This window comes from Rutilus rutilus (assembly GCF_951802725.1).
Source record: "Rutilus rutilus genome assembly, chromosome: 10".
Classification (NCBI taxonomy): Eukaryota; Metazoa; Chordata; class Actinopteri; order Cypriniformes; family Leuciscidae; genus Rutilus; species Rutilus rutilus.
The window spans coordinates 28,988,606-29,010,839 of NC_140215.1; the positions used below are offsets into that span (position 1 = coordinate 28,988,606).

The following is a 22,234-nucleotide window of genomic DNA, read 5'->3' on the forward strand; positions in this document are numbered from 1 at the left end:
ATCCAAACGTTCCTATCATTCATCGACCTCAAACATGGCTAATCATTGGAGTCAGTCGTCAAATCCATCTTTGTAGCCGGCACTGACTCAGAAAACACTAGTTTATGAATAAATAGTTAAACTGTTCAGACAGACCCCTTGCTGGGGGGTTTTTCCGACACTTTCATAATCATTACTTTTGCCGGTGCACTGCGGCAAGCTTTATGTGTGCACTTGAGCGCTTAATTCATATTTTAAATGCTCATTATTATGGTTTAGTATTTTTATATAATGTAGAACAATGTTACATATACTATTCTTTCTCATCCCTGAAACTAAAACCATTTTCCGATGCCACTCCCCAACCCTAAGTATATATAGCCTATGTAATGACATTAATGTCATTAATGTCCAACTATAGTCGACTAATATCTTAAATGAGTGACTACTAGTCGACTACTGTTCTCATTCCTGAAAACTTGCAATGTGTGCATGTGTCACATATACTGTATGCTCTTTTTTGTTTAGTGTCTGTGTTCCCGTTTTCTTTAGCACCTTGTTAGGCTACGTCTACATTAAAGTCCGCGTGAACCGGAAGTTGCAAACGACTTTTCTCCAGTGCTGTGACGTATTTCCCAGTGAAAAGGAATATTGAACAGAGGGCAGGGTTTTACTCTAGCGCTCCTCCTCTCCATCTCTCGCTCATTACAGACTAACGATTTGAGGGGAGTGGTTAAGCGTTTCCCAAACCAAGCCGTCAAACCTACGTCATCAGAGAAGGTCCTCCAAGGCAGAGGGGAGGGGCATTTTCAGATTTTGATTAAAGATTACGAAGCCAAACATTTTTTTTTCTGTGTTTTAACTTGCACGGATTAATTGTTCACCACAAGACTAGTAATATGCGCTAACAAAGTAAATAGGGTCCATTTTGATTTCATGCCGACTTTAATACATTTGAAAACGGCGTTTTCGTTTAAAACCGCTCCCCGTCCACACTAGCATTTCAGGCGTTTTCCAAAAGTTTCTCATCCACACTGAAACGTCGGAAAATGCTAAATTTACCTTACTGCGCATACGTAAAACCTCACAAAAGCTCACCGAGATGATACAGACGGAAAAATAAATAATAAAGTTATCCCGCATTTCTTCTGGCAGGATAATTTTACTTAGCAAAATATCTAACCATTCCCTGATGTGTCCAGGTTGCACTCAGTCACCACATGTTTGGTCTAAAACGCTAAAACTGCTCTCATGTATTGCCGCTGGACAGCAAATGTGAGTACATTTTCTGTCATCTTTGCAGGACTGTGATATGAAGAGTGTGCAAAGTAACATATTTTAGCAACAGTGTTAAAGGGATAGTTCACCCAAAAATGGAAATGCTGTCATCATTTACTCTTCCTCAAGTTGTTCCAAACCTGTATGACTTTCTTTCTTCTGCTGAACACAAAAGAAGATATTTTAAAGAAGGTTGGTAATTAAACAGTTGCTGGTCCCCATTGACTTCCATAGTATTTTTTTTTCCTACTATGGAAGTCAATGGGGTCCATCAGTCGTTTGGTTACCGACTTTCTTCAAAATATCTTCTTTTGTGTTCAGCAGAAGAAAGAAACTCATACAGGTTTGGAACAACATGAGGGTGAGTAAATGATGACAGCATTTTCATTTTTGGGTGAACTATCCCTTTAAAGTGAATAGCACATAAAAGGCACAATACCCGTATAAACATGAAAATCTATTGGTACAATATGCGTGACATGACTAAATTTGCGTCATTGTTTAAATACCTCCATTTCGACAGTCCACACTACAACGCAAAAATGTTTTTGCATTTGCAAAAAACAGCATTTTTCAAATGTATCCACTTGTGAGAGTGTTTTCAAAAAAACACTGTCTCAGTGTGGACGGAAGGCCAAAACGGAAAGAAAAAGATGTGTTTTCAATGAGTATTCGTGTGGACAAGGCCTTAGACTCCCTGGTACTTCATTAGTTAACACCTGTTCTGTTTTAGTCAATCATCCTCCGTGTATTTAAGCCCAGAGTTCACTGTGTTTGTTGACCTGGTATCATCTAGCTTATGTGGTTGCATTCAATTCCTGGTAATCTCCTGCGGTTTCTTTTGTGGATAAAAAGACTGTTTATTTTGGACACTCCTTTTGTCGTGTGCATCTCTACAGCCAAAGCGTGTTGTATTCAATTTCAAATGCTTAACTTTCCAAATATCCAAACAAAAGGCCAGTGAACCCAATATCAGCAAACCATCATGGTGTATCTACCTCTAAGGCTTTACATTTTTAAAATGTTTTTTTTTTTTTTTTTTTACCATTTTCCATCCTCTCTCTGACACTCTCTCTAAATACTCATTATTTTACCCATTTAATGTGACGGATATTCATGGCCATGGCCACACAGTCACGGTTTCAGAGAAAGTGAGCGTGGGATTCACCATGAGGTGTACGAGTGTATGTTTCATGCCTGTGGCAAATCCCATCCTGCAGCTCCACAATTGAATCAGCAGTGCCTCTCATTCATGCATTAGTGCACAGGACACAGGATACAGAACTCAGCAGACTCTCTTAACTCAATAAGAGAACTTGTCAGACAACAGGACAGATTTTGGTTGCTGATGCTATCATGGATTTCCCCTTGTCTATCTGTGCACCTGGATCTCATGCAGCTTCCTCGTGTTCAATATCTCCTGCTGGAGCAGGAGCCCTAATATTGTCAGATTTGGTCCTTAGAGCATTTCTCCGTTAACAAATGTCGAAAAATAGATTTACGTTTATAGAGGAAATCTTGTAAATCAAGTGTTTTTGTATTTAAATAAAATGTTTTTGTATTTGGGGTTTTATTTATTTGCGTTTCAATATAACTTGAAAAATCGTTTAAATATTATTTGGTTTATTTGATTGTAAACCCTTTGTTTTGTTTCGCATAACTTCTTACACCGTCTTTTGAGGAGTTATTTTCATTCTATTGCATTTTAATTCAATATATTTAAACAAAACTCAGTTATGTGTATTTATAATAACATTGTTTTATAAACAAACAATGAGAACAATGACCTTTATTTATAAGTCCAACCAGTTCAACTGGTTCGACCAATAACTCAAGAGTTCTCAATTTTTATCGATATATAAAAGTACATCATTATTAATAAAACTATTTACCAAAAATACTTGTTCTTTATTCAAACATAACTCCTACAGACAAATAATAATTCACTGTATGACAAAGTTGCGATGGATGTAAAGGTCATTGTCTGCCTACTTATCACTTGAACTCTAAACACAATTTCTGCTCAATTCTTCTAACTGCGCTATTAAATTCATCTAATTATCATCAATTACATCAGCCCAGATAAGCCAGGAAGACAGATGCATTTAGACATACAGTAATGCAGTCTAGTATAGAAAAACAGGAGAATTAAGATGATTTTACATAAATGCTGTGAACGGAACAAGTAAGTTTCTAAAATGTGGGGAACAGCATGTGTAACAAATGTACTTGATAGGAACCAGGAAATTTACAGATGGCCAAATGGTTTTACTTTAAATATAATCCTACTGTATATCCTCTATATAGGGTGAATGCAGGTAAAGTGGGTCGTTTAAAGGGATAGTTCACCCAAGTTGGTCCAAACCTGTATACATTTCTTTGTTCTGCTGAAAACAAAGGAAGATATTTTGAAGAATGTTTGTAACCAAACAATTGTGGCACCATTGACTATGAAAACATATATGGAAGTCAATGGTGCCCCACAATTGTTTGGTTAGAAACATTCTTTAAAATATATTTGTGTTCAGCAGAACAAAGAAATGTATACAGATTTGGAACAGTTTGAGGGTGAGTGAATGATGACAGAATTTTCATTTTTCATTTCAAGGTAAGTCCGAATCCAATGTTAGCATCACTTCCGGATACCTTCATCTGATCGGTTTTTGAAGTCTGCCTTTGATATCCCACAATCCTGTGCGTTCCATTCTGTGACAGTTGAGCTATATAAAAATGACGTCTGAAAGTTGCAGTTGCTGGTCAGTTTGTGTGTAAATGTATGTTTTTTTTACCAACGTTTTCCACCTCTGATTTCATTTCTAGTGAGAAATTAGTATTGTAGTAATTAAACATTTGCTTAGTTATCACCAAACCTCGCTCTAGTTTTACTGTAGATCATCAAACCATTACGCTGCCTCAGAAGTCTGCATGAAATCAAATTTGTGAGGTACTTTCGTTTGCAAACGCTATACTGCAAAGTCATTGCCTGTTTTGGGGGCCTGAAAACGGAATTTTTTGAAAATGGGTTTTAAAGTGCAAGTTTTTGAAAATGGTCTCCATGTAAACGATGATGTCATGCACATGCGTATTACATGTTCAGTCTCTAGTGTTTCATCGCCATCTAATGGCCTGGCAGAGGAATACAGCATTTTTTGTCATTTTTTCGCGGATCCGTGTGATTGGGGATCGTTTTGACAATGTGTCGTCTGTGCGTGGAAACCTCAAAGGAAAACTTCTCCGTTTTAAGTATATAGTTGTAGTGTAAACGTACCGTTACTTATATGGTTGCTCACTAAATGTAAACCAGTATAATTGTGACAGTTTTTGTTTTGCTTTTACTACAGTTAACAAGGAACGGAATGCAAAGAATAAAATTGTTAGTTTTCTTGTAAGGTGTGTAAATATTGCTGGCCCACTTTGGCAGAATGTGTTATGTAAAGGTGTTCAGTGGGATTCCGGTAAACTGGGCGACCTATAAACTTCAGTAATTTTACTCAAACTCATTAAATATAATGATATTCACTAGCTATTGTGACATGTATGATCTGTTCTGGTCTGTTTAGTTTCATTGTGTTTTGGTTCTGTATGCCTGTCTTCCTTGTCATTGTAAGTTGACCTAGTTTGTGCCAGTTAATCACTAATTAAGTTCACCTGTTCTTCATTTAGTTTCCTCGTTTGTCTCTGAGTATTTATAGCTCTCAGGTTGTTCAGGGAGGTATAAAGTTTGCTTTTATAAACTGCAATCAGTTTGCTATCTAAATGTACTACTACTAAACCAATAATATCAGATCCAATCCAGTCAAAACTAAAATCATGTCTCGTCCTGCATAATTTCCTGCTACAGTAAAAGCTACAGCTTTATTTGGATATGTATCACATTAAAATGCATAGATGTTTCTAGATCATGTTGTCTATAAACTTCATAAAGCATCATCAAGCAGGGAAACTCCTGGTGTGTGTGTGTGTGTGTGTGTGTGTGTGGATATGAGAGTATTACCTCTCTATTGATGTCAGTGGGGGACGAGAGGATCAGATGCTCTGCTACACTTGAGCTCTCCCACTAAATTACAAGGCATCAGCCCACAGAGATTCACTGAGAGCCCAGCTGTGTTCACATCATATCACTGCATTCTGTTTGTCCTGGAAACACTGCTGTTAAACTGCATCGTGTTTTGTAATCGTTCACAGCTCTAACATGTTTAAAACCCTATGTTTTCAACCATTTTTTTAAGTAGTTCCAACACATATTATACATACTATATTATATATTATTCACAAATTGTAAAGATAATCTCAGTCAGTCTCAAATTAGCTTTTCTTTAAAGGGGGCAATCTAAATATTGCTTTGTGAAATTGATATATGATCATTTGATTGATATATGTCTTACCACGAATATAAATTCAGATCAGGGTTATTTAGCATTGATTAAAACTAAATCATCATTTGAAAAAAAATCATTACTTGAAACAATATATACATATATATACACTCACCTAAAGGATTATTAGGAACACCATACTAATACTGTGTTTGACCCCCTTTCGCCTTCAGAACTGCCTTAATTCTACGTGGCATTGATTCAACAAGGTGCTGAAAGCATTCTTTAGAAATGTTGGCCCATATTGATAGGATAGCATCTTGCAGTTGATGGAGATTTGTGGGATGCACATCCAGGGCACGAAGCTCCCGTTCCACCACATCACAAAGATGCTCTATTGGATTGAGATCTGGTGACTGTGGGGTCCATTTTAGTACAGTGAACTCATTGTCATGTTCAAGAAACCAATTTGAAATTATTCGAGCTTTGTGACATGGTGCATTATCCTGCTGGAAGTAGCCGTCAGAGGATGGGTACATGGTGGTCATAAAGGGATGGACATGGTCAGAAACAATGCTCAGGTAGGCCGTGGCATTTAAACGATGCCCAATTGGCACTAAGGGGCCTAAAGTGTGCCAAGAAAACATCCCCCACACCATTACACCACCACCACCAGCCTGCACAGTGGTAACAAGGCATGATGGATCCATGTTCTCATTCTGTTTACGCCAAATTCTGACTCTACCATCTGAATGTCTCAACAGAAATCGAGACTCATCAGACCAGGCAACATTTTTCCAGTCTTCAACTGTCCAATTTTGGTGAGCTCGTGCAAATTGTAGCCTCTTTTTCCTATTTGTAGTGGAAATGAGTGGTACCCGGTGGGGTCTTCTGCTGTTGTAGCCCATCCGCCTCAAGGTTGTGCGTGTTGTGGCTTCACAAATGCTTTGCTGCATACCTCGATTGTAACTAGGGTTGCAAAATTTCCAGAAATTTTGGAAACTTTTCAGGATTATTTGGAAACTTTCGGAAACTTTTCAGGATTATTTGGAAATTTTCAGTTTTTGATATTCACTTTTAGAAAGTTTCTGGAAATTTACCAGAAATATTCAGCCCCTTTGCAACCCTAATTGTAACGAGTGGTTATTTCAGTCAAAGTTGCTCTTCTATCAGCTTGAATCAGTCGGCCCATTCTCCTCTGACCTCTAGCATCAACAAGGCATTTTCGCCCACAGGACTGCCGCATACTGGATGTTTTTCCCTTTTCACACCATTCTTTGTAAACCCTAGAAATGGTTGTGCGTGAAAATCCCAGTAACTGAGCAGATTGTGAAATACTCAGACCGGCCCGTCTGGCACCAACAACTATGCCACGCTCAAAATTGCTTAAATCACCTTTCTTTCCCATTCTGACATTCAGTTTGGAGTTCAGGAGATTGTCTTGACCAGGACCACACCCCTAAATGCATTGAAGCAACTGCCATGTGATTGGTTGATTAGATAATTGCATTAATGAGAAATTGAACAGGTGTTCCTAATAATCCTTTAGGTGAGTGTATATATATATATATATATATATATATATATATATATATATATATATATATATATATATATTCATTTAGTTTTACTTTAAGTACTAAAATAACTCAAACTAAAACTAAAATAAAAACTATAAAGCAAGTATTTAAAAAAGCTAATGAAATGAAAAAATCACAACAAAATTACTAAATCTTTAACTAAAATTAAAGTAAAATCAGAAAATATAAAAAATACAAAAAAAGTAAATAAATGATACTAAAATGACACTGATTCAGATCACCATTAGATATTTATTTTTTTATATTTCTATATTCTTTTTTCTTTTTCTTGTTGCATAATTCGTAACATTTCTAAAACTAGGAGGATTTTTTTTTTTTTTTAAGGATTGATGTCGCAACAGAAACTAAGCCCACAAATGAGCAAGACACAAAATAGCACATTTTTTTTTTCTTGCTTTTGTTTTACATTTAAAATGATCTACACATTTATTTTGATGTCATCGCCCCGAAGTGTTACTCAAAGTCAAAGCTTTACACAGCACTCCCTGCTCCCTCAATTAGCGTAATGAAGATAGAGTGTGTAGTTACTATGGCGTCGGCTAACCTGGGTTTGAAAAATGTCAGTGCACTCCAACGGTAGAAGATCCCTGATCATCCCCAGCATATGGAGTGATCCGTGACAGAGAGTGGCCACAGTGCAACCAGGACACATGGGACGGTCTGTGAAGAGCCCATGTAAAGCAAACAATGAGATGGGACAGCGCTGAGAGCCTACATGCTCCATTAGCACTGATCTGCACACATCACAGCCCACTGGCCAACAGAACAACACAACACCTACCATTATCAGCTAGCTAACTAGCTCTCGCTCTCTTGCCCTCCCGTAACTCGTGTAACGCACTGAGATTTCCGTTGAGAACACAGATGGCCTGGACATTATGCTCTCCACAGAGTTACCAGGGCAAAGGGAGGCACTCTGCTGAACAGCATTGCACATGACCGGTCTAACATAAACACACATGCACTGGAGAATAACTCTCTAAAAACAAATGTACTTCCTCAGTGCTCTGATTATTCTAGTCTGGTGAGAATGCTGAGAGGAGAACACTGAATACACTAAAACAGATTTGGACTTTCTCCATCTGGATATCTAGAACAGGTTATTTTAGTGGTTGACCGATATGGGATGTGATGGTAAGAAAATGTTAATGTTAAGCAGCATAATTGTTTTCAACACTGATGAGAAGAACAAGAAGAAGAACAACAAGAAGAAATGTTTCTTGAGCACAAAATCAGTGCAAAATCCGTAATTAGCTTTGCACTACAGGAATAAATGACATTTTTAAATATATTACAAAAGACAACAGTTATTTTAAATTGTAATAATATTTCGCTATATTACTGTTGTTACTGTATTTTTGATCAAGCAAATGCAGCCTTGGAGAGCATAAGAGACTTAGAAAAACATTAAAAAATTTGAATGTTTCCAAACTTTCGACAGGTACTGTAAACACACAATTTTATTATATATCATTTTGTTATATATATATATGGTCAGATTTTTAGGGAAAATATTTTTTAATGTTTTATAAAGAAGGTTTCATGATCATCAAGGCTGCATTTATTTAATCAAATACAGTAAATAGAGATAACATGAAATATTAATTTAAAATAACTGTTTTTAATGGAATATATTTTGAAATGCAATTTATTCATGTGATCGCAAACGATTTTCAGCAGCCATTACTCCAGTCTTTCAAAGTTCAAATTTACTTTGAAACTTTGAAAGAAATTAAGATATTTTAAAGAACTGTTGATGGTCCCCATTGACTTCCATAGAATTGTTTTGTGTTTGGTTACCAACATTCTTCAAAATATCTTCTTTATGATCAGCAGAAGAAATAAATCCATACAGGTTTGGTACAACTTGAAGGTGTGTAAATAATCCCTTTAAGCTGACTGAGGTAAAAACTAAATTACCCTGTTCAGCAAAGATCTCAAACAAGTCAATGCGTGTCACAATCTCTATACTGCCATTTGTAAAGAACAAACCCTGAACAGTGACATGGACGTGCACTGATAAAAAAGATTTTGTGGTGAAGTAAATACTACAGAAAAAAACTATGTAATTTACATGGAAAAGTTAGTTCAGGCAAGAATAAAATAAAAATTCTATATTAGTACTCAATTCAAGTTTGTAGAAATAAAAGCGTAAATATCAACGTTATAAAATTAAGTAAAATTACTCAACTTTTCTGATACTGGTGTTCCCATCATGCACTGGGCCTTGAATAATTAATTAGGGTGATTTTCTAGCTGTATTTACACTGTTTTATCATTGGTTTTCTTGTTAGGATTAGTGTAACTTGCCATTTTGTGACATTTGGAGTTCATTTTCTACTCAAAATAACACAAAAACGATCCATCAAATGTTACCGTCATTGTGTATTGTCTAGTATTGAGCTCTCTACGTTCACGCAATATGTAACTTTTGATATGAAGATATGGTGTCTCACACTTAATTTTCTTTGTTACTTTCACTTAACTTAAAAAGTAGAGTTTACTTAATTCCATATGTGAAATTTACTTAAAAAATATGCGCGCAAAAACTTGGCAAATAAAAATTGAGTAAATTTTACTAACTGTTGGAATTAGTAAAATTAGTTGGAAATAGTTGGAAATGTAATTTATTCATGTGATCGAAACCGCAAAGCTGAATTTTCAGCAGCCGTTACTCTTTCCTCATTAGTCTTTCAAAGTTCAAATTTACTTTGAAACTATTTTAAAAAGAAATTAAGATATTTCAAAGAACTGTTGATGGTCCTCATTGACTTCCATATAATTTTTTTTCCATATTATGTAAGTCAATAGGGCCAATCAACTGTTTGGAACAACTTGAAGGTGTGTAAATAATCCCTTTAAGCTGACTGAGGTAAAAACTAAATTACCCTGTTCAGCAAAGATCTCAAACAAGTCAATGCGTGTCACAATCTCTATACTGCCATTTGTAAAGAACAAACCCTAAACAGTGACATGGACGTTGCATTCATCAACAGCTGTATATTGACTGATGAGAGGAGATATGATGTTTCTGAATGATTCTTGTTGAACGAGGCTTTATTTACACATGTGGTGTGTTTTAAACTGACAGCTCATTATCATCACTAAAGAACAGCCCCTTCATACATCCAGAGTGGCCCGTATCTAAATATAGCCCTCTTTAATAATGTAGAGGGGGTGGAGAGCAGCACTCAATAATTAAGTGGATTTGTTCTGGTCAGAAAAGAGGAACTTTTTATTGTGTCACAGTTAAAGTGGGGCAAGACGGCTGAGGTGTCATCTTGCCAAGCAGGAGAGCAGAATCAAGAGGCTTCAATTACTATTCATTAACGTACGCATCAAAGCCCACGTTTTAATGGGTTTATGGGGGCTTAAGTATGTAAATGTGTTAACTGACCCCAGATCAGTCCTGATTTAGACACACAAGAGCATAAAATATGATTATTGTGTTTAAAGTAAAACGATGAGAAAATCATTCCACACTAACAGCAATGACTTTTAAAAAGCAAAAACAAACAGGCAAAACAGTTGTATTATTCAAAGTGGATGGAGCATTTAACCAGGGATCCGAAGACAGATTTTTTGTTTAAAAATATAAATATATTTAATATATTTATATAATTTATTAATAAATATATTTATATAATATATTAATATATATATATTATAACTTATTTCTCAATGTCACACATGAATGACCTAATAATGATTATCTAAGATAAAAAAATGTAACCAAGAAAATCTCATATAAAAACTTTGTAGGGTCCAACATCATCAAGCAAGCATCCGTGTTTGATAATCTATGCAAGTACAATTTATATTACTATATTTGGTACTATACGGTTATCCGGACCACACGTGACCACACGTAAATGTACTACCGGTATACGGTTAACCTAACCCTAACCCTACCCAAATAGGTGTGGTCCGGATAACCGTATCGTTCCCTATATTTTAATATAATTATATTATAGTCCTAATATATTATTTAATATAACAACATAATTTAATAAATCATAATATAATAATTAAAAATATATAATGAATATAATTGTATGATTGAAACCAAAAGACTTATTATTATTATAAAGACTTGTTATTATTATAGTGTATTATCAAAAGAAAAAGAAAAGAAAAGAAAAGAAAAGAAAAGAAAAGAAAAGAAAAGAAAAGAAAAGAAAAGAGTGTCCATATTCTGAAAAACAGACCAACAAGTGGTCGTGAGTGACTACACACATCAACAGGTTAAAGACTGTAAAGTAGAGCACTGCTGACTGAGCTGCATTTACTGCATGCTCACTATGAGAGATGAATTATGCCACAAGCGATTCAACCGCAACATTCATGTTCAGTTTGCAATCATTCCAGATGTTTGACGCTGGAAAAGCTCAGTGTTTACTGAGCTCGTAGACGTCCACCATGTGCGCAGGGCTACAGTAGCACCATCGTCTGCTTACTGGCCTGGACATGAACAGCAAAACACACAACACAGGCTTCGGGTATGAAACAGCGTGTCTTACCTTGCTTCGTATTTGCCCGGAGGTTGACACTTTCCTGATGAGTTTCTGCGGCCCTTCCTGCTCTCCCTCGCTGTCGGATGACTCGTCCACCACCACCGGCCCGGGTCCCCCGACAGCCCCCACGGCGGGCAGCCCTGAAGGGGTCGCGGCTGGTTTCTCCGGCTCCTGCGGGGAAGAGTCACAGCACTCCGGGTTATAAACGCGCTCAGCCGCTCCCTTCCTCTCCGCCGGGATGCGGGAGCTGGACAACGGGTGGAAAGCGGTTCTCCTGGCCGTCATGCTTTTGCGTTTTTCTGCCCAACCGGCGCGCCACCAGGCATTCACTTAGACTCTGATATTTTAAACGAGCTGCTGTGAAACTTTCCTAGCCGGGTGGAGTGCATTTTCGTGTCTGAACACGAGCGCTGGTTCTCTGACTGCATGAAGGAAGGCAGACGGGGGGCTGAGACGCTCGGAGCGGGAGGAAATCTCTGTAGCAAACCCTAGCGGCGGACGGGTATCTCACAAACTATGGCGAGGATACAGCAACAGATGTTTCTTCTGTAACATTATACAAAGCCACAACCAGACCGAGTCTCAAAACCTAGTGAGAGCTGCCAAATAGACTGCAGTTTGGACATCGACTATCAAGGGGGACAGATTCTACCACATTATATCATATTTAATAAATATACAATAGCCTATTTATATGCCTACACATACAGTATAGCCTATGCATATGATGATATAGAGTATTCGTTAGGTTTTCTGGGTCCCTTGTTCAGTTTATTGCATTGGGCCTCCTCGGTAGAAATCTAGGTCCATACATTATATCGCTTGAGACTGTAACCATAGCAACAGTTGGCGGCTCGAGCGCTTTCGTCGGGATGCGAATTGGACACCCACAAAACACTGGCTTACGTACTGTCTTTATTTGTCACTTTATTACCAATTTCATGTCGAAATGATATCAATTAAAAGTTTGGTTTATATCAATAAAATGTTGAGGTGCCAATTATAGCGTAATTCGATTGTGCGCCGCTTGCGCGAGGCGAACCTCCTCAGATTCGCATGCTACCGGAATTATCGTAGCGAAATACAAGTTTTCCATTTATAAAGTTGGACACGAACGCCCTCTCACGTCAAAATTTGAATGCGAAGAGCTCGTAATCACGACTTCAGAAGTGGGAAGTAGGACATTTCCGATAGCACGTGAAGGCAGCATTAGTTTCAACATAATTTTTAGTTTGAATCAAAATGCTATGTCACTTATTCACATCAGCACACATTAGCCATGCACAATAATAAGAGCCATTAACATTGAAATTTTTATAAATGAAGACTATCAGTGTAGCAGAGAATGTAACTTAAGCTACTCTTATAAGTTTAAAGGCATCTGATGTTTTGTGAATTCAGATGACCAAAACACAAATCCTATATTGATTCGATCAATCAGTCTATATTCTTTACATGCAGTCATATTTTATAAACATTTCGCCAGAGCCTTTCAATAGTGTCTTGTTTAAAACTCTTTCAGATCTAAATGCGGATAGCAGGACTGGTCAGCACTAAAAAAACTGATTAGCCTCGTTTAATTCCACTATAGCCTAGGCTACTATCTCTATGAAAATGGGTCATTGCGGCTCTCACATTTCCTCTCAGTCCATTGTAACTTTGAATGGCAAAAAAAGAGCTATAATAGCGATGTCAATCACTAAGATAAGATGACTGATTAGTTTGATACTTGATATTATACTCTGCAACTTGTAATGTCTAAATCAATCCCGTAGCCTACACAAGTTCACCAGTTTGTAGAGGAATGTAGAGCGGAGTTCTTCGTAACGATCTTATAGCCTAACTAACATCGAGATAAGCCACCACGATCAGATCAAGAGCTTGCGAAAATACTGCTAAAATCCTTAATCACTGCCTATACATGCGTGTACGGTTATGAAGGATCTCTTTGATGTGTATCCGAATAGGAAAATGTACTGACCAGCTCTTCCCAGGCAGGGCTGCGAGTGTATTGGCAGTCTTCATCTTCCATTATTCTCCTAGTCCCTGCGCTCAAGATCTCCGCACAAATCAAGCGCGACTTTCACTCGTGGAATCGAGCATATGGTTTGAGTGTTATTTCCCTTTCTCATCTCCACTCCTCCCTACTCTATCAGGGTCTTTCTTTCCACGTGATAAATGTCAAATCCCTATAAGGAATCGAAGCGCTATCCATGACGTCACGAAAGCTGCGTTTTCCACATAATCCCACTTTTTAAAGACTCACTATGACCGTGACTTTATTTAAAACCGCGCGCTTTTGTGATGGTTTCCAAGGTCATTTGAACTCTATTCTCTCATATTATCACAAATATTATTTTATTTGATCAAAGCTCGCATGGATTCTTTTTAAAGTCCCCATGAAATCAAAGTTTTTGAAAGTTTTTTTTTTTTGGCTTTTAGTTTGATTTGAAATTGTTAGTCTTAGGCTACTGTTATTTAAGTGTGCTCCAAAACAATGACAAAATGAGGAATTTAGAAGATATAAGCATTCAAAACTTAGCCTATAGTCTCTCACTTCTGCCATTTGAATAATGATTTTGATGACATCACTCTGCACTTCAGCTTCTCATCAGATTTTCTGTCCAATCATAATCTTAATATATATAATAAAATATATATAAGTCTGTATTATACTCTGAAGCTGCAGCTGACATCGGTCGTTTGTTCACACATGAATCAATGGCACATAGTGCGCTATATAGGGGATTAGGAACGATTCAGACAGTGTAAATATGCTTTTCGTTGGGGCGAAAGAACCCCAGCAGCGTACACACAGTCTGCTCCGGTCCAGAGACATGAGAGCACAGAGCGGATCATCTGACCCATTTGAATTCTGTACAGAATTCTGTATTTTAAAGCGATATGGAGTAGATTATAAGGAGAAATGGTTAGAGATTAGGAGAAAACTGCGGCTTTACAGAGCTCAACCCTAGACAGCAACATATGGGCCTTGTGCAATCCACATGTACCAGATGTGGGCCGGATCTGGGCCGACACTATGTCGTTTTATTTATTTTATTTTAGGTTTCACCCAATCTTCGTGCTTATTTATAGTAGATTTTAGATTAGACCCTAGTCAGTTCAAGTATAACCTAATAGATCACAGAGATCTTCGACACTTCGAAACAGAAGTAATTTTTTTGCGAGTTATTCCTAGAAAACAAGGCTCCTTGACAGGGTTTGTAAGTTTGTTTCCCGTGGAACCCATAATGCAACAGCCGGTTCCACACGGAAGACGTATTCAAACGGACAGTTTCTGTCCATCACCCAATTCCCTCCGTCTAGATCTGTGCACCGGTGATGTAAACACTCATGACGTGAGCATGGTGAAACAGCAGTGAATATATAACAGTGTAGCCGGTATATTTGTAATTTAACAGCACTTTTTAAACGGTCGGGATGCATTCGCGTATTTTATTTAAAGGGACAGCAGCAGCTGTTGCTGCGAGAAGGATTCGCCATATATTGGGGCCAGTAATGTCAAAAGAAGGTTGGAACTGCAGCGCACATGAGGTCAAACTCCTCAACACTTCATCAGGTACTGATTTCAGCAAAGCCAAAGTCTGTTTATCTGCACACAATATGGCCCGTCTTGTCTTTATAGTTTGTTATTAAGCAGGTTTGAGGTTAAGCTTTCACTTAAGTGTTACATTGATGTTCACTGACAGGTCAAGAGGAGCCCACAAAGCTCTGTTTACTCTGTATTATGTCTTTTGAATACGCTTCCGATATGTTTACATCCGTCTTTAACGTTTCCATAAATGCTGACATTTAAAAAAGAAATGTCTGCTCTGTTGACAAGGATTGTTTGTAAATATATAATGTATGTTTGGTTATTTGTGTTACATTTGCTTTGTTTTTCTATTTAATATAATGGTTTTGTTTGTCTCCACAGGTGACACTGTGAAGATTGGCGAGATCTCATATCGACTCAAAACCCCCAGAAATCCAGAACTTGTGCCAGTAAATCACAGTATGTGCTGTGCTAGTTATAATACACTGCTGTGTGAACTTGAGGAAAATTGACTTCATGCGTCCATTAAATGTCACCAAAACACCAGCTGATTAAAAGTTATTGCAAAAAAAAAAAAAAAAAAAGGCTCATAAAATTCATAATAGGACTAAGAAAATGTTTAGCATAATTTTTAATGCATTTGATGCCACTTTGGTTTGACATGCTGTTGAGATCATTTTCAGGCAGTACTTTATTATTGTTTTACCACTGATAAACAACAATTAAACAATATTAATATCCCAGTAAATGTGCACAATAAATTAACATATTTGATATACAGTATACAGTACCGGTCAAAAGTTTGGAAACATTACTATTTTTAATGTTTTTGAAAGAAGTCTCTTATGCTCATCAAGGCTGCATTTATATGATCAAAAATACATTAAAAAAGGTAATATTGTGAAATATTATTACAATTTAAAATAATGGTTTTCTATTTGAATGTACTTTAAAATATAATTTATTTCTTTGGTGCAGAACTGAATTTTCATCAACCATTACTCCAGTCTTCAGTGTCACATGATCCTTCAGATATCTATCTATCTATCTATCTATCTATCTATCTATCTATCTATCTATCTATCTATCTATCTATCTATCTATCTATCTATCTGTCTGTCTGTCTGGACATTGTCTGCATTTTTCAATAATATCTTAAATTGTTTTGACAGTGATGGAGGCGTTGCCACAAATGATCACCCAGCACCTTCGCTGGATAATGCAGAAGGACCTTCTTGGACAGGACGTGTTTCTCATTGGTCCTCCTGGTCCTCTACGGCGCTCGATTGCCATGCAGTACCTGGTAATTTCAAGTATTACCACTCCCAACCACAACCAACAATACATGCTGAATTTCTACAGAATAAAACACTGTCAATTTCATAACAACTATGCTCTTTATAGTGTGTCCTCTTTTTTTTTTTTTTTCTTGTTTGCTAGGAATTAACAAAGCGAGAGGTTGAATATGTTGCCCTGTCCAGAGACACTACTGAGACTGATCTCAAACAGCGCAGAGAGATCCGCTCAGGAACTGCCTTTTATATAGACCAGGCAAGTCAATCTCTTTCACCTTTCACTCATCAGCATTGTTTATTTTACACACACACACACACACACACACACACATATATATATATATATATATATATATATATATATATATATATATATATATATATATATATTATATTTATATTTATATTTATATTTATATATATTTATTTGAGATGATTTGAGCTTTGTGACATGGCAGTGATGGCACATTATCCTGCTGGAAGTAGCCCATGTCTACATTCTTAAATGCACTGAATTACTGGCATGTGATTGGCTGATCAGATGAACAGATGTTCCTAATAAATTGGTGGGTGAGTGTGTATATTTATAATTTTATATTATAGTTATATAATATAATATAATAATTCAATTATACTACATTCAACATATGATGTATACATCATATAATACCATATGTTCTGCTCTTCATTATTCCGCCACTGACCAAATGGGCATCATTGTGTAGGAAGTCAAGGAAAAGTTTATATATATATATATAAATATTGCCTACATTTAAAATAGGAGTAAGTTGAAGTGCTAAATGACTAAAAGTAAAATAAAAAAATGAATTAAATGGAAATAGAAATATATTTAAGGACAAATTTTTAAAAAAGGCAATATTACATAACAAATTTGCTCAAACTTAAGTAAAAAAAATTATTAGACTAATATTATATATTATATTATATTGTTTTTTTGGATCAAAACTGTTTCTGCTCTACTTGAGACATGGGATGTCATTCAGGTCACAGTCTCGTGGTTAATGAAGAAGAATTCCCGCAGGATCTGGCGGATCCTCTTCTCTTCTGAAGTCCAAGTGATCGATTATATCCGCTTATTCAGCTTTGTCTAGTTCCCAGGCATCAAATCATTAGCCACAGCTCTTCTGTTCTGCTCATATATCTAATGAAAGGTTCGTTCAGACCTCAATGTTACCATGGAACATTTTTAAGTGGTATAAAGTCTTAACCTTTGCGATCAGAGTTGTTAGACCCAGTGCACATGATTCTAAAGCATTTCGAAAGTTAATTGTGCCTTAAGCAGTGTGTTACATAGCTTTGGCTTTGCATTAATGCACAGTCCAGTGTGATAGTGTTGCATCAGATTCCATCACTCCTGCTTGTTTTTACTGTGTGGATTGGTTGATGGGCAGTAGGCATGGACGACTTGTTTAAAAGGTGGGCTGTGTGCGGGGGCTGGTGGTTAACTAGAGCATCGCACTGCTCTCTTGAGCCTTGCGCTCATTTTCAGACCTATATAACAAGCTTTGTGTGTCAGGCAAACAAATCCCAGTTGACTTGCCTTTATGTGTGAATGGGAAATGTTTTAGACTGAATGGTCAATTATTCATAGAGGGTTTTTCCATTCTGATTGAGTGTCTGATTTAATCTATTTGCTACAAGAGTCCATGCTTTATTGAGTGTATATGGCTAAAGAACTTTGTCATTGTGTCATTTACATTACAGCGCAACCTCAAATGGAGTATTGCAGTAGTTACTACATATAACATACAATATTTATTAAATTTTATTTTATTAAACGAATCACTGTTGAAACAGGAGATTGGGCATAGGCATTATAAAAAAGAAGAAGGAAAAAAAACTAGCCAGCCAATAGCTTCTATGTTGCATCACACATGATCTGCTTCTTGCTATTGCTAGTCAATAAAAGAAGATTTATTAAATAACTAGAGAGGTAATGCAAACAACGACATAACACTACGAAACCGGACAACTGAAGAGTGCACATGGATCAACTTAAATACACAATGGTGATGAACAGCTGTGATGATTGAGTTGGTGTCCATGGAAACAGATGAGTGGTGGGAAACTAAGACACAGGAAACTGACAGTGAACAAACTAAAAGTCCATGAAAATTAAACTAACACAACATAATTGTGACAGACTAAAGGCATATTTTTGGTTTATTTTATCATTAAAAAAAAAAAATTTACAGCGTTATTTTAGCATTATTTAGATATTATTGTAGTATTTATTAATGGTTTTAATCAGCATTTATTTTTATATTTTCGGTTCATATTAATTCTAATTTAAAGGTCCCATTGCATGAAAATTTCCCCTTTTTTTTTTTTTTTTACCTTAATATGAGCTTCCCTAGCATGCCTATGGTCCCCCAGTGGCTAGACGTTTTGATGGGTGTAAACCAAGCCCTGGGTATTAGTAAAATGAAAGCTCAGACGGGCGAATCTAGAAATCTTCCCCTTATGTCGTCATAAGGGGAAAGGTCACCTCCCCTTTCTCTTTTTTGCCCGCAAAAAGAATTTGGCCCGCCCATGAGAAAATGAGCTGCGCGAGCGCGATATTGGTTTTTCCTCGAGAGACATCATGGCTTGCAAACGAGCGAAGCATGGCAGTTGCTCAGTGTTTGGATGTACAAATGAACACAAAAGTATTTTTTTTAGTTCCTTCATCCGAGCCTCTGAAGAACCAGTGGGTTATGTGAATTTCTGATGTGTAATTGTTCAAGTTCAGACAGATAATCTTTCTCTCAAAGTCGTTCAATACTGTTTATGCATCAGTAAATCAAGCCAGTGACTAAACGATCAACTTCACGTCGTTTCTCTTAGTAGGATGAAAATAATCTCATTTAAACTGTGATTAAAATATATACAGAAAGCGATCAAAGAACAATCCCTTTCCAAACGCCCAAGCTGTCAATCACACAGCGCAGAGTTTATCTGGACACTTGTCAAAACTCGTTATGAAATCAATGACGCTTTTACGCTGCACAACGAAGCTCTTACTGTACTTACCTCATGTTTGCACTGGTGAAATCATTAGTGGGAGTGCAGAAACTGCGTTGCAATGATAAGATCTTCATTCACGTGATCAACAGGCTGTCATCTGCTCAATGCTCATCACTGCAACCTTTTATGTGATGGGAATAGATCTAAATACTTAAAAAAAACTTCTCACGATTCGTTAATCCCGATAGCTGTAATAGTAAAAACATATAATAGCTGTGTTACGACCACTAGGGGTCAGCCGTAACAGGAAAAGGAATGAGTCTCACCACCAGAGAGATATCGAAAATAACAAGTGTTTAATTCCAAAAGGGTTTAAGCGTCAGGGGCAGACAAGGCCAAAATAACAAACAAAAACAATCTTTTTGTATAACATCTACAATTCCTAAAACAAAAGAAAACAAAATACAATTTAAACTTACCTACCTCCCTAAACCAAAAACAATGTGAAAAGATATACAAAACAAAATGGCGTCAAACCCCCTACCTCCCTTAAATTAATAGTAAAAGTTTTCGAGAGAGTTCCACATGTAATGCTAGATATTTTATATGCAAGCATGTCAGCCAATCACAGCAGTGGGCGTTTACACTGAAGTCTCACAGCAGACACGCCCCTTCAAACAGAGCGTTCAAATCAGAGGCTAAAATCAGGCTAGGAAATATGCCTTTTATTTCTAAATTATAACAACTTTTGATCTAAAAAACATACTAACATTATAAGGGCACCCCAGGAAACATTCTGAAATAATAAAATAATCTATGCAATGGGACCTTTTAATCTTTTTTTTTTTTTTATTCAGCTGTATTACAATTAACAAAAAAATTGTTTTATATATATTGCCTGCATCAAAAATGGAACTATGCTTTTTGTAAGGAATAATTGTCAAAAGGCAGGTGAATTATTTTAAAAAAATGCACACCTGAGGTGGTAATGTTGCCACGACTTGCAGAGCGTTTCTAAAAGCCTAGCTGTAAGTTAAACTGCTTCAAGAGCAGCAATGTTACACCTCGCCACAGGGAAATTATATCATTTATCTTATCTAGTTGCTTTTCACTTGCAAAACCATGTTACTGTTAAAGTCACAAGACAGCGCTGACAACAAGTTTGTTTGTGTATGTTTCCATGTGTGTGTCTGTACTATATGTGTGTGAGTTTGTATGGAAAAGAGAGCTGGAGTGTGCTTTCCATAGATAATACAAAGTAATTTAGTTGAAAAAACATGGTAATAGTTTGTAATATTTATCCTGTTGTCTGTTAGATTTATTTTCTTGGTCAGTGTCATTGTGGGTTTTAGTTAGTGCTGTTGCAGACTATAAGGACCTTTGAACTAACTGAAATCATTTGGCGAAAAGTGATATGGAACTGTAATGCGGTCGAGACCTGCCATGAACTACTTTAGCTGTACGTTTCCTGGAAAAAATTGTTCACCTTAGAATGTTCATCAACCAATCAGAATTGTCGGAGCCGATAGCCTAATGGGAAGTGCTGTGATATGTAGTGCAATTGCGCTTTGGGCGACCTGAGTTTGAATCCCGGCTTGTGGTCCTTTCCTGATCCCACTCTTTCCCACTTGGTTTCCTGTCCTCTCTCCAATTGAACCAAGGCAAAAATGCCAAATAAATACATCTTACAAAAGAAAACAATCAGAATCAAACATTCAACATACCATATGTTCTGCTCTTCATTATTCCACCACCGACCAATTGGGCATCATTGTGTAGGAAGACAAGGAAAAGTTACTTGTGGTCCGAGAACTCTTTCCTGCTTGGCTTTACTTTGTGTCTCTTGTTGGGGTCAAGCAGATCAAAATGCGCTTAGCTCGACAGCTATTTACAATTTGCTGTCTCATTGACAAACGCGCTGGTTTGTGGTTTTAACTAGTCTCTCTAGTCTGCGTCACAGGCATTTCTAGCAATTATGTGATTATGGCATCCAGAATGGATATGGGTCCTGTGCTAAATTTGGACCATCTGGCAACATATTTATAGGCTCTGTTCCCACACAATCAGGCATATATTTACATGTTAACCTAATTATATGCCGACTTGTTTTGTGGTCATCGGAGTAGCCCAGAATTTCCTGCCTTTGACGTCAAAGCCGTTTGATTCCTGTACACATATGTTTGCATGGTTGCATCTTCATAACAGACAAGATTTAGAGATTCAACCCACAAATGGGGCAAGATCTTAAAAAAAACTGTGTTTCTAAAATAGAAGTGAACTGCTCTGTGAAGTGGGTGAAATGACTGATGAACACTTTCTTAAACTGTGCAGATAGGAATTCCTCCTCGAGACAGAACTGTGTCACAGAACATCTTTCTGCTTTGCTGTTTAAAACAGGGTTCCTACAGTATGTATTATGGAATTTGTTTTTAGTCATTTCCAAATCAGAAAAAATAGGCAACAAAGTCTGGAAAAATATTTGTGTTCTGAGATTATTAACTGTGTAAAACTCTATAAAACTCTATAAAAAAATTTTTTTTTGAATTTCTAAAAAATTAATTTACGTCACTATAATATGAATTTTAAAGTCCCCCTGTAGTCGATCATTTTATCCCTTAAAACTAATTTTTGATTCCCAAAATAACATATTTATATATATATATATTTTTTTTTGTGAAAAACATTTCTTCATGCCTTTAAATAGCTTGAATGTAATTGTACACTGACG

At 36.7% G+C, this 22,234-nt stretch overlaps 2 protein-coding genes across 10 annotated transcripts in view; one reads left to right on the plus strand and one right to left on the minus strand.

Moving 5' to 3' along the window:
- Positions 1-13,812, minus strand: part of dgkh (diacylglycerol kinase, eta) — a 91,946-nt gene extending 78,134 nt beyond the window's left edge. For 6 of the 9 annotated variants that reach the window (XM_084422052.1, XM_084422051.1, XM_084422054.1 and 3 more), the window contains exon 1: positions 11,695-12,103. In XM_084422052.1, coding sequence (XP_084278178.1) covers positions 11,695-11,973 — 279 coding nt within the window. In that variant the 5' untranslated portion in view covers positions 11,974-12,103. Of the gene's footprint in view, positions 1-11,694; positions 12,172-13,669 lie in introns of those variants that run through there. The other 3 variants (XM_084422050.1, XM_084422049.1, XM_084422055.1) reach the window with 2 other exon arrangements.
- A 1,176-nt stretch (positions 13,813-14,988) lies between these two features.
- vwa8 (von Willebrand factor A domain containing 8) overlaps positions 14,989-22,234 on the plus strand; it is a 121,524-nt gene continuing 114,278 nt past the window's right edge. The window contains exons 1-4 of the mRNA XM_084421225.1: positions 14,989-15,268; positions 15,626-15,703; positions 16,417-16,547; positions 16,685-16,795. Of these exons, the coding sequence (XP_084277351.1) occupies positions 15,130-15,268; positions 15,626-15,703; positions 16,417-16,547; positions 16,685-16,795 (459 nt within the window). The 5' untranslated portion in view covers positions 14,989-15,129. The remainder of the gene's footprint in view (positions 15,269-15,625; positions 15,704-16,416; positions 16,548-16,684; positions 16,796-22,234) is intronic.